General features: G+C 31.2%; 1 protein-coding gene across 1 annotated transcript; it reads right to left on the bottom strand.

The window, feature by feature from the left end:
• Positions 1-289: 289 nt before the first annotated feature.
• Positions 290-3,582, bottom strand: LOC18032539 (root phototropism protein 3). The gene is made up of 4 exons (XM_006420781.2): positions 3,143-3,582; positions 2,991-3,060; positions 1,583-2,875; positions 290-986 (listed from the first exon to the last, which is right to left on the bottom strand). The coding sequence occupies exons 1-4, from the start codon at positions 3,253-3,255 to the stop codon at positions 438-440; spliced, it is 2,025 nt and encodes a 674-aa protein (XP_006420844.1). The 5' UTR covers positions 3,256-3,582; the 3' UTR covers positions 290-437.
• Between the last annotated feature and the right edge of the window lie 8,196 nt (positions 3,583-11,778).

Genomic DNA, 11,778 nt, shown 5'->3' with positions numbered 1-11,778 from the left:
TTTCATCTAGCAAACCCACTCAATATGCTCTTAACTTGTCTCTTCATGGTTCAAAGCCAATGATCCATTTTATCATATATAAACATTAAATTTTCTTTTGTTTGATCTTATTTGTTTTCCTTCTCTATATATTTGATTTCGTCTAGTAGTCTATCAGAAGAGGAAGAAATTTTTTCGGGGTAACTCCAACTCACAAGCATTTGCATCTTGATTGAAAAACCAAAGTACATTTGAGATGAAATTGAAAGCAAGCTCACTCACAGAAGAAAAAACAAATTTGGGTGACAAATTGACTGTCCTTTTTTCTTTTTTTCTTTAATCTTCTTCTTGTGTGTAGAAAATTGCTATAAAAACCATGATTGAGAGTAGAATAAAATAAACCAATGGAAATACAGAATCCAAATTTAAAGACAGTCCTTGGCTTGTTACTCCAGAGTTCAAGAAATTGAATTTCTCCATCTTCTAGGTGTTTTTCTCGTCTGTTCTGCAGCATTCGGAACCTGCGGTCTTATATCCTGGTGATCTGTAGCTGTCATCTTGGTGAGTTTGCCCAGTTTCTTCCACCCGCTAGTCCATGCCGAAGTTTGTTTCTGCTTTGTCAACTTATCAAACTGTCTCTGTAGAGTCTCCATGTCATTTTGAAGTTCAAGATACTTAGCCTTGACACTCTCTAGCTCAAATTTGAGTGTGTTAATGTCCTTCTTAGCAGTTGCCCATCCTTCTTGGAATGACTGTGGTGTCGCTTCAAGTAGAGATTTTCTGTTTGATATCATTGGCTGGTATTGACTTTCTCCAGCTTCTTTCAGGGTGCTGTTGGCCATAGCATTGCTAATCTTTATCTGCTCAGAGAAAAGGACTTGAACTACAATCCTTAGGGGTAGTCTTTCATTTTGTGCGGCATGCATGCAAGCATCAATCGACAGTTTCTGGCAATCCATCACACGGCAGAGACGTTTCCTTTCATGCTCGGATAGCGTTGGATGGGCCTATTAATTAATTTATTGAAATAGATCAAAATTCCAAACAGAAAGCAAGTTATGCACCCAGAACTTTTGATTAGCACAGAACAATTTTAGCCGTTTAAGAATGGATTTGGTTCAATTTCTTCAATTCAAAGTGATGGTAATATTTATTTCCTTGGTGTAATCAAAATGATGGGCAGGTTCAATATTGGAGTGCTCTCTCTCATATTGCAGTGGATGAAGTATACATGCATTCTACAGAGCTGAAGACAAATTCTGATATTAATTACCTCTTCACTAAATTTTTTTCTCTTTGTATTCTTCTTGTTGACGCTTTTAACTTGTGATACAAATTCTAACCAATGTTCCTAAACTTGATTCAATTTTTGGCATATGCTGAGTTTGCGATCTAAACTTATGTTTCCTTTGCAGTAAAACTGAATCCATACACGAATCAGTTCAAAAAATCGAGTACAAAAACCAGATGTGAACACTGCATCTACTTAAAACTTCATGATGCAATATGCTACTGAGACTGAGCTAATTGAAGAAATTCAATTATGTGAATGAGGCACTTCAAACCATATATCAAAAAGCTAATAGCAAAAATTAGAAATTACCTTAAGGTAAGAGTCAATTGCTCGATAAAGTCCATCATCACAGGTTCTTGCAGATTCAGGTAAAGCCTCTGCCAACACCTGAAATTTCGTCAAAGACAGGTTTCTATCTCTGGCCACTTCTGTAAGATAACCATCAACAAGCCTTGCCACTCTCATCTTAGCACTTGTGCCATTTCCCCTTTGACTTGCGTCATACATGTGTTTATCTGAAAAAGATTGCCTACTAGGACTCGAACTTTCGGTCTGCTCCTGAACAAGAAAATGCTCCAAAAGCCTCTGAACAAGATCCACATCATATAGAGTTTCACCTTTACTGTAAGCAGGAATGAGAAGATCTGCCAATGTAGCTTGCTCAAACTGCATCCCCACTCGTTTCTCCAATTCAGTCACCAAAGCAGGTGCTACTTTTAACATGTTTGCCATTCTCAAGAGCCTAAGAAGGAAGCTACATGACACACTGTCTTTCTGTGGTGGAATTATGCTGATAAGGCTCTCGATTATCATCCGTTGATCTTTAGCCTGAACGGTTGGAGGATCATCCTTCATCCCTGCCACGATCATATGAAGTCCACCTTTCCAACTACTACAACTACCATTACTATTGCTAGCACTACAGCTGCTTATTTCATCTGCTGACCCTGAACTTTCTCTTATCAAACCCGTAAGCCATTTTGCCGCATAATGCATTATTGCAGCTCCAATCAGCTCAAATCTCATACCCTTTACTTTAATTGCTGTAATGACCCTAACAAAGTGATCAATCCTGAGAATCGAAACATCTTCAAACCACCAATCAGGAGGAACTGGCTGACTTCTGCTTGGACTTGAATCTTTCATATCATTCCATTTGGGGCTGGAAATTTTAGGCGGTCTCCCAGTATATGCCCATCTTATCCCTTTCGGATTAGCACAAGCCTTCCAAGCTATCGACTCACTACATCTTCGCACAATTTGAAGATTTTCAGCCCATGGTGAGAGCTTTTCACAGCTCTTCAATACAATTATAGAGTCTCTCCACGAAGACAAAACAACATAACTGAGAAAAGCTTCAGTTTTGAATATAAGATTGCCTTCTTCTAAGTCCTCAGTCATTTCAAGATACTCAGCAGCACATCTTAGGCCAGAGATATTTGATGCTGTTAGATCAACCGCAATCCCATAGCAGAATTTTGCCGCTAGCTCAAACGCCTCTGGCCCTCCCGGAAGATCATCCAAAACAATCTTGTTCAGTTCCGAGTCACGCGATTCATATATAAGTCTATTCATCTTTCCACTCCTAGAAAGCAGAGGATACTTTCACAAACACATGGCCAAAAAAAAAAAAAAGAAATTAATAAGTACTATGATTTGTTCAAAGCTTGATTAGCTGATTTCTCATATATCATACTAGTACAAGACTAGCAACTACCTTGTGTAAGTGAAAATTAACATCTCCAATTTGAACAAGAAAGTCACTTGGAATATCAGTAGCAACATACCTATGAACAAAACAAGGACGTCAAGATTTTTCAAATTGTTGTAGTTCTAAAAATAAAAATGGGGATTTGATTTGTTACATACCAAGATTGGCCTCTAAGCTCAAACCCATCAGTCTTGACACTAAGTTTAGTTGAGCTAAGAACTCCGTTACCATAATCTCTGCCTCCAAGTGATTCACTCTCAGATTCCCACATGATGGTGGTGATGATGATGGTGAGATCAAATAAATTAGATTAGGTTTTCTTCAATTTTGCTCTCAAGAATGTGGCTCTAATCAAAACGGAGAATATTTTTAACAAGGAACAAGAAGAACAAGAGCTGATGGGAGCAACAAAAAATCCCACATGGGATGCTCGGAGTTATCTGAAAATTTGTCGGCTTCTTACAGAATTTCAAGGCCTCTTACTTACACTTACAGGCTGTGAAGTAATGGGCAAACAAGTAGCAATGCTTTAGTTGATCATTTTCACTTCCAGCTTTGGATTTTTCTTGATACTTTGTCTATGCATAAACAGTGAGAGATTCAGTTTCTGCTTTTCATTAAAAAAAAAAATATATATATATATTTAAATATAAAAGAAAAAAAGTTTTATTACAATCCCAAAAAACATTCCTCTGTTAACGAGAAGGAATTAAGGAGTGAGATTTTTACGTAGCATACCTGCCTGCTGGTTTGTGAAAAATTATGATGATTGCATTGTGAAAGCCATAATTACCAAAATGCCACTCATTTTTGTGGTCAGTGCGCATTTTCAGTGGGCTTTTCCAGTCTCTGCACTCTATTGAAGTTATGAAAGCATTTAAAATTATTTATTCCTGAAAATTTGTTATCTTTATCCATTTTTTGTAAAAATACAAATGTTCAGAGAATTGATACACTCTTCCAAGGAAATCCCCACTTAAATTCTGAAAAATTGTAATTTTTTTTTTCTTTTTTAGGTGGGATTCTCCTTTGAGAAGAGTATCATTTCTCAAAATGTTACTACTTATGATCAATATTGACTAAATAATTCATGAAGATTGGATTACCAGCTCCCAATAAAGATTGCAATTTCATATATACAACTCTCATGCATGCATAATTAAGCATACAATCAAGAAACCTTAGTGATAAAGATAACACTATATCAAGATAGCACTTGATTGATATAGATAACACTATGAAAAAATTTTCTTTCGATAAAAATTTAATAATACTCAATCTTCACTTATGATTAGATTTATTGGTAGACTTACACACACACACAAATACATATAGATATTAAAATATTTGGATGATAAGGAATTTCACCCACTAGAGTATTAAATATTAAAGCTTGTCTTTTATCATATATTATTCAAATTCAAGTAATTGCAGTTGCAAAACTCATTCATGGTTCGCCATGCAATATACACCAGGAGTTTGGATTTATTGAATCGATTTATCATTCAAATACAAAATTTTATTAGCATAATGTAACATTTTATTAACATAACGTAACAGTCTGAAACTATTTAGTTATTGATGTAACTATCTTTCTTGTAGACATTTTAATTAAGCACTCCAAATCTTGTTTTAGTGGGTCATCTGATGTTGGTCAACTAGAAAAGTTCAAGTTTCAATTCACTTTCCATGCTTTTTATAAATTCCTGAATCTTCATTTGTTTGCTTATACGAGTTTCCTTATTTCTGATTTGACCTCTCATCAATCTAATAATTCATGTTATCATTTATTCATGGTAAGAAGGCATAGGAAAAGGTGACTTACATTTCCCAAATTTTTAAAAAATTTACTTTATCATATTAACTCAATTTTAAACTAGGGTGCTTTTATAGTTTTTGATTATTGTTTATCTTAAGACTCACGTTAGTAGTATTACTCATGTTAAAACAAAAAAAAAAAAAGACAACATTTTAACTTTTTGTTTATGCGAACGGTGTCGCCTTTAATGAAGTGTAATAACAATTTTCATTAAATGCATTACGCAAAAGCATTTTTTTAAAACGAAAATTTATAATGGACGGCTAACAACTTTTTGTTTGAGTGACTGATACTTTTATTCTTAAAATTACAGGTTCAAATCTCCCAAAATGTTGTGAGATTATATTTTCTTGTAATCTACATATTATTGTAATATTTAAAAATAAATCATAACTGAGAGAATGATACTTATGTCCCTAATATTTCTCACCTATATCACTTTGAATCCTAAATTTTTTAATAATTACTCATTAAATACCCAATGTTAAAATTATTATAAAAATATTTTATTAAAAATTTTATTGTTAAATCTTGTTGTTAGTCTAATGTGTTGTGCATTTGTCGAAATATATGCAGTTTTTAATAGAATAAAAATTTACAATATTTAACTTTAAATGGTAAAGTTCAAATATTAAAATTATTATAGTGGAAGGGATATAACGAGTAAATAAAAAAAAAATTAAGGGCCTGCGTCGTAAAAGTGGATTCAAAACATAAGAGATTTAAGTTGAAATTTTCAAATATTTAATTTGATTTGACTGTTAGCCAAAGGATGGTCAAAGAGAAGATTTAGTTAACTTAATTTTTTTTTTAATGAAAAAAATGAAAAATGAAAAATGACCGACTTTTTCGTTCTGGCATCGCATGGCTAATAGGTAGTAACTGACCACAGAAAATGAACCAACAAATACAGAAAGTGGCAGCATTGTGTTGAAATAAATTTGTGGTGTCTTGTTTGGTTTGAGTGAGTAATAAATTGTCTAAGTTATTAAAAGCTCCTCGATTCAGAAAAGGTCACTTTATGGGTCCCCAATGTTTTTGGAGTTTTTTTGTTTTTTCTCCTCTCTCTCTCTCTCTCTTTTAACAGAGGGGAGAGAAATGGTAGGTCCATTCTTAATGGATGACAAATGATTATGTACTGCTACAAAAGGTTTCCTTTTACTTATATCTTTTTTAGTGCGTGTGTATATGTATTTGAACTTTTTTACGCTTAGCCGGTGGTGATGTCTGAAATTGCAATATCAAAGTGAACTTTTTACTGTTATGCATTCAGTAATGTTTGTGATTGGATGAGTTTCGTGATTCCACGAATTTCTGCTTGTTTTTCAGATCACTATCTCTGGATAAAATCTTTTCCAGTTCTTAGGGTTTGAACTAATTATTAGCTACTCATGTATTAAAAAACTATCCAAATTGCTTCTGTTGTTATATTAGAGGGTAAATGCTCCAATAATCAATAAATCAGGTTTTTTTTTAATCACATTTACATACTTAAGCGTTCAAAGATTTTTTTTTTCTAAATAAATCTAAATAAAAAGAGGGTTACAACATAAGGACTCTTATAGGTCACTTGACGTAGTAAGAATAGCAGAAGAAAAAAATAATGTAGTGGAAGTAGAATGGTAGCGTAAAAATACCTTAGGGTGATGATAAATATACATATAGTAATATTTAAGCGAGATTATAATAACGTTTTATAACGAGAAAATATGAAACTTTAATTCAAATGACTCTATAAGAAAGAGTGTGATAAATAATTCCAAATAAATTATAAAAGAGGTTTGCTTTGCATGGTGATAGTGCAATTGATCAGAGTAGAGGCTAGTCGAGTCTTGGTCAATGAAGACTAGGGAGCCTGGTGGTGGTAATCTCTGGTGCTGACGGTTGCTATTATAGTGTGGTGGCTAAAGGGGTGGAGGTAGCATATTGATTGACTGTGGACTTATTTAACAGTAATATGAATTTTTTTAAACAATAATAAATATATAAATGTAAAAAATTTATCACACGTGAACATGTATTTACAATTATTAATGAGTTTATGGGTCATTTAAAAAAAAATTAAAGCTGATATTAATGGGTTATATTCTAGTTTGCAAAGCCCAATTCTTTTAATTTGCATTTAAAAAATTTAGATGCGAGAACTTAAATGTAAATATATTGGGGTCTTGAGTATAGTTTACCGAGGACTTATAATGAAAAATTAACTAAACATTAAATGATTTTCTTTTTCTCAAGTCCCCACTGGTCACACTATGAATCCAGTGGCTAAGGTGACTGTTGGTAGTGGTGATGAAGGTGGCAGCTAGGATTTTGTAATTTTTGGATTTTTTTTAAATAGTGAATTCGATGGTGGAATTTGTTTATTTGTGGCAGACGATACTGTGGCCAGGAAAGTTGTATAATTGTCACATATATGCTTTGATACTAACTGATAAAAATTAAAATACTTACTAAAAATATTAAACTTAAAATACTTATCGTTCATCATTACCCTTCTAATATTTTTTTCACCCAAGAACGCTCAATTAAGGTATTCTAATGTGATTTGGCTTGTTAGTGTTCGTATGACCACGCCTCATTTTGGCGAAGAAGTTAGCTCAAGATTATTAAAACATTAAATCAATCATTTAATAAATATAAAAATGTTTCAACTAGGATGGAAGATGGTGCAGAAGACACTCATTTATTAGTCTCTAGGTTTGATCCAATTATTCACTTGTATATTTATCTCCGTTAACATCCATTAAAGTAATGACAAAAGCATTTTAGATAATTTTTAATAAATAGGAAATAATTAACTCAGTGATTAGTGCAAACCTTAACGATTGAAAGAGATTTTTCTCTTCATGAAATAGGTAATTGCTCATTAGTTTGAGCCAATCCAGTTAGACTATTTATTTTCAAAAATTATCTACAAGGTCTTTTTTGTTACTTCTATAGCAGTTGGATTTCACTTCCGAGGGAAAATAGCATTCTTGCATGATTCTGACAAATTAGATATGTGACAATTGAAATATAAAGAATAATTAGGTAGTTTTTTTTAATGTAAGTAAATATACAACATGAATCTTTAACGTAATTTTTAAAAATATAAGAATTAATTAAATAATTTGCTTAAACTACAGGAGCTAAATGAGCACTTACCTTTCATAACACTCCTAGTTTGATCTGAATTGAAATTCACTGAATCTCTCAGTAGATGCATGGAAAATGGTTCTGGCAACACAAATATGGCGGAAAATTCTATCCAAATACTATCAAGCTGACACAATGCAAGAGTGCAATCAAGTTTGGACTGTCTATGAAAGTTAGTGGACTTCTAGGTCACTGTGCTCCCAAAAATATTAAACACACCAGTTCAAGATTTAAAGGAAGATTTGTCTATTATATTTTAAGTATATAAATTCTCAGTTAATTTTATATAGTAATATATATAGACTGTAATAATTGTAAAAAAATTTCTCTACCAGAAACATGAATAATTAATTACAATCTTTGTAAAACAATATTCTTATAACAACCGATTAAATGATATTTTTAGAATTGCTTGATTAATAGATTGACAAAAAAAATGAAAAGAGAAAAAGATAACGTCCAAATTCTAGTATTGTACGATAGGACCATTGTACAAAAGCTGTAGTGAGCAATGAGTTGATTTGCGTCATTCCAAGTTTCCAACAGACCAAACGCAACAGAAATCTTCATAAAACGTGAATCCAATCTAGCTTTTCATGTCTGGTCGGTACGATCGATAACCTCTCTACCCTGTTGAAGACAATAATTTTGAAAATAAAAATTATTTAATTTATTCCCGAGAATCTCATTGAATCTATTAAAATAGTTTCGTTAAATCTATAAAAATAATTTTGAAAATAAAAATTATTTAATTTATTCACAAGAATCTCATTAAATCTATTAAAATAGTTTCGTTAAATCTATAAAAGTAGTTCCATAAATTCATAAATATATAGAATTTAAATTTTAAATTTAAGAATTATAAATTCCACACTTTAATTAAAAAGATTAAGTCTTCAGTAATTTATATGGGTATTATTTAATTTAACTTCCATTAAATATATTAAAATAACCTACATAAACTCACTCAAAAATTTTAATTTTCACATTTTATCGTTATATAATTCATCCCCTACGAAATCATTTTTCTACATCCGCTGCAGCTCTCTACTGCCTAGCTACTAGCAGTACTAGAAAATTAATAGTTATTACATCATGTTTTACTTTATTTTATTTTTGTTCAATGTCACCAGTTCAATTTGAGAGAAAAGAAGAAAACTATTAATTTAGAAAATATAATTTATTCTTGACGAGCGTCATCAGAAGAAACTAGTTTGAGGGTATTGTTGGAATTGTGATAGGCTTACATTGTAAAAGTCTATTTCTAAAATCTAATACATACAGGTGTTATGAGTAACTAGGTATTATAGGGGCGGGAGAAATTGAACCACAACCAAAATAGCTGTTGGTTCAGCTCTGTTGTCTTGTGGGGGCCAATGACCATCTTGAGGATTACTGAGAGATAAAATTAAATGGTTTACTCTCTAGTCTCTAATCATCAGCTGATTTTCAGAGGAGTATAACAATTTTGCTTTAAAACTCTGAAAAATTTATGATGGGTGACCTCCTGAGAAGTTGCCACAACCCCCTTAATCCAACAAGTTCAATTTTCGAAACAAGTTTTCTGTTCTCATTTCTTGAACAATTTTATGAAACTAGATGTGAGGCATGATATTGGGAGCGCTTGGAATTGAGGTTAGGTAGTTGTAACTTAAAAGTTACAGCACTAAATTATTTAGAAAATACTATCTACTATAATTTATAACTTATATTGATATAATTTTTTACTTATATAATGAAAAATATATTATATTTTTAATAATTTTATCAAAATTATTATTTAAAATTTACATTTATTATATATTATTAATTTTTATTTTATAGTTACAGTTTTTTTTTCATAGTAGTTGTAGCTTGAAAATTACAACACTTCAATTCTAAACGCACCCATTATTGATGTAACAAACAGAAAATAATAATAAAAAATTAAAAAATCGAATCGAAACCATTCTGATCGGTTTTATTTTTGGGTCCGTTTTTCTTTTGTTATTCAAAAATTAAATTCGATTCGAAATTAGTTCAGCTCCAATTAATTCAAAATCAAACCAAAAGAAACCATACCCAGCCGCAGCATTAGGCGTCCAAAATTTTATTTAGATTGAACGTAGGCCCATCCTTTTAATAATCAATAATCATGAATCCAGGAAATAATGGTAGGATGGTTATTGGTGATTGAAATTATATTCGTAATAGATTGGAGGGACTTATATTTTTCATTTGTGAATTTATGGAAAAGGCGATTGGATGGACTTGATGGGGAATGAGATTGAGGAAAAAAAAAAAAAAAAAGAGCAATTACAACCCACCTACCGGACACTAACGAAGATAAGGGACGTGGGACCTTTGATAGAGCTTGTACTTGATTAGAGCATCGTTTCCACCCCTCATCAAGAGTTTCAATCATGTATGTTATGAAAGTTGGCTGTCTCCGATTTCATATTTTATTGGAGCACAATGGCCTGCGAAAACTACAAATCAATTATCAACTAAGAAAAGGTCAAGGAAATAACGATATACGGGAAAGGTTATTTATAACTTAAATTTTCGACTTCAAATTTTGATATAAATTTTGAGATATAGATGTTATACCATTTAATGATAAACATTAAAAGTCAAAGTAGCATTTAGTAATGTCAATTCATATACCATTAGATTATATGAGACCAATGATTTAAAATTTATATAAAAATTTTGAATAAAAAATTTAACCTGAAATAACTCCTCATCTCTAACTAAAATATCATCATTTTAATAAAATAAGGATATCTCTAAGAAATAAAAGAGCATAGTCTTTAATTTATTAATATATATATATATATATATTTTAACTTATCAATAATTTTAATATGATTATATATGGCTCGATGTTTTAGCACTATCGCCCACAAGACTTTGGGGTCACAAAACAACCCCATCAATGAAAACTCGACATGCTCCATGTCGTACACCTGATCAAAGTTTATATATACACATGAAAAATTTTCAATTCAAAATTGAAATTTGGGACAAATTTACAATATTTTAATCTCTTCCCAAATTTTACCCTCATATTTTAATTTCGGACATCAAGCTTATTCAATACAACTCGAGATGTGGACCTCTTGTGGCTTTTTTTTTCCCCAACTTTTAAAATTTACCAACGAATTGGATAATCAATTTAAATTTTGGGCCTTAATTGTAATTTTAGAAGTACTTATCGAAGTTTATTTAGTCCACCAAGTCCAAAAATTCACATTCATTTAGTCCACAAAGTCTAAAAGTTCAAGGAAGTTCATCGATAAGTCATAATCCGTAGGTCCAACTTCTAATTAGATGTTCAATTTCGTCTAGGGACTAATTTGCCATGATTTCTGGGTTATAATGATGTTTTTGATAAGTTTTATGGATAGTACTACAGTATTAAGAAAAAGGGCGCTAAGAGAAATTTTACAGGATTTTTTTTTCAAATTCACCACTTTTAGAAAATAATTACAAAGAAAATAATTAAATCCTTCTACTAATAATTACAAAGAAAATAATTAAATCCTTCTTTTTCTTGTCAAAAAAAGAAAATAATTACAAAGAGTTTAAAATATATTTAAAAAATACCAATCAATAAAATATTTTGTACATTTAGTCAATTAAATCCTTCTACTAATATTTTTCTTAAGTTCTTTAACTATCTTTGATCATAAATTTTAATATATGTTTTACTTCACTATTTTATTATCATGATATAAAACGATCAAATTACCCCAATTAGCGTGAGTTATTATATCTAACAATTTAGGTATTTAATTTTATGACTTATAATCTAATATTTTTATATGAAATTTAACAGTCCAATAATTTACACAA

This window comes from Citrus clementina, unplaced genomic scaffold (assembly GCF_000493195.1).
Source record: "Citrus clementina cultivar Clemenules unplaced genomic scaffold, Citrus_clementina_v1.0 scaffold_9, whole genome shotgun sequence".
In the NCBI taxonomy this organism is placed as follows: Eukaryota; Viridiplantae; Streptophyta; class Magnoliopsida; order Sapindales; family Rutaceae; genus Citrus; species Citrus x clementina.
The sequence above is the reverse complement of the archived record's forward strand: the minus strand, read 5'-3'. Positions and strand labels throughout refer to the sequence as shown.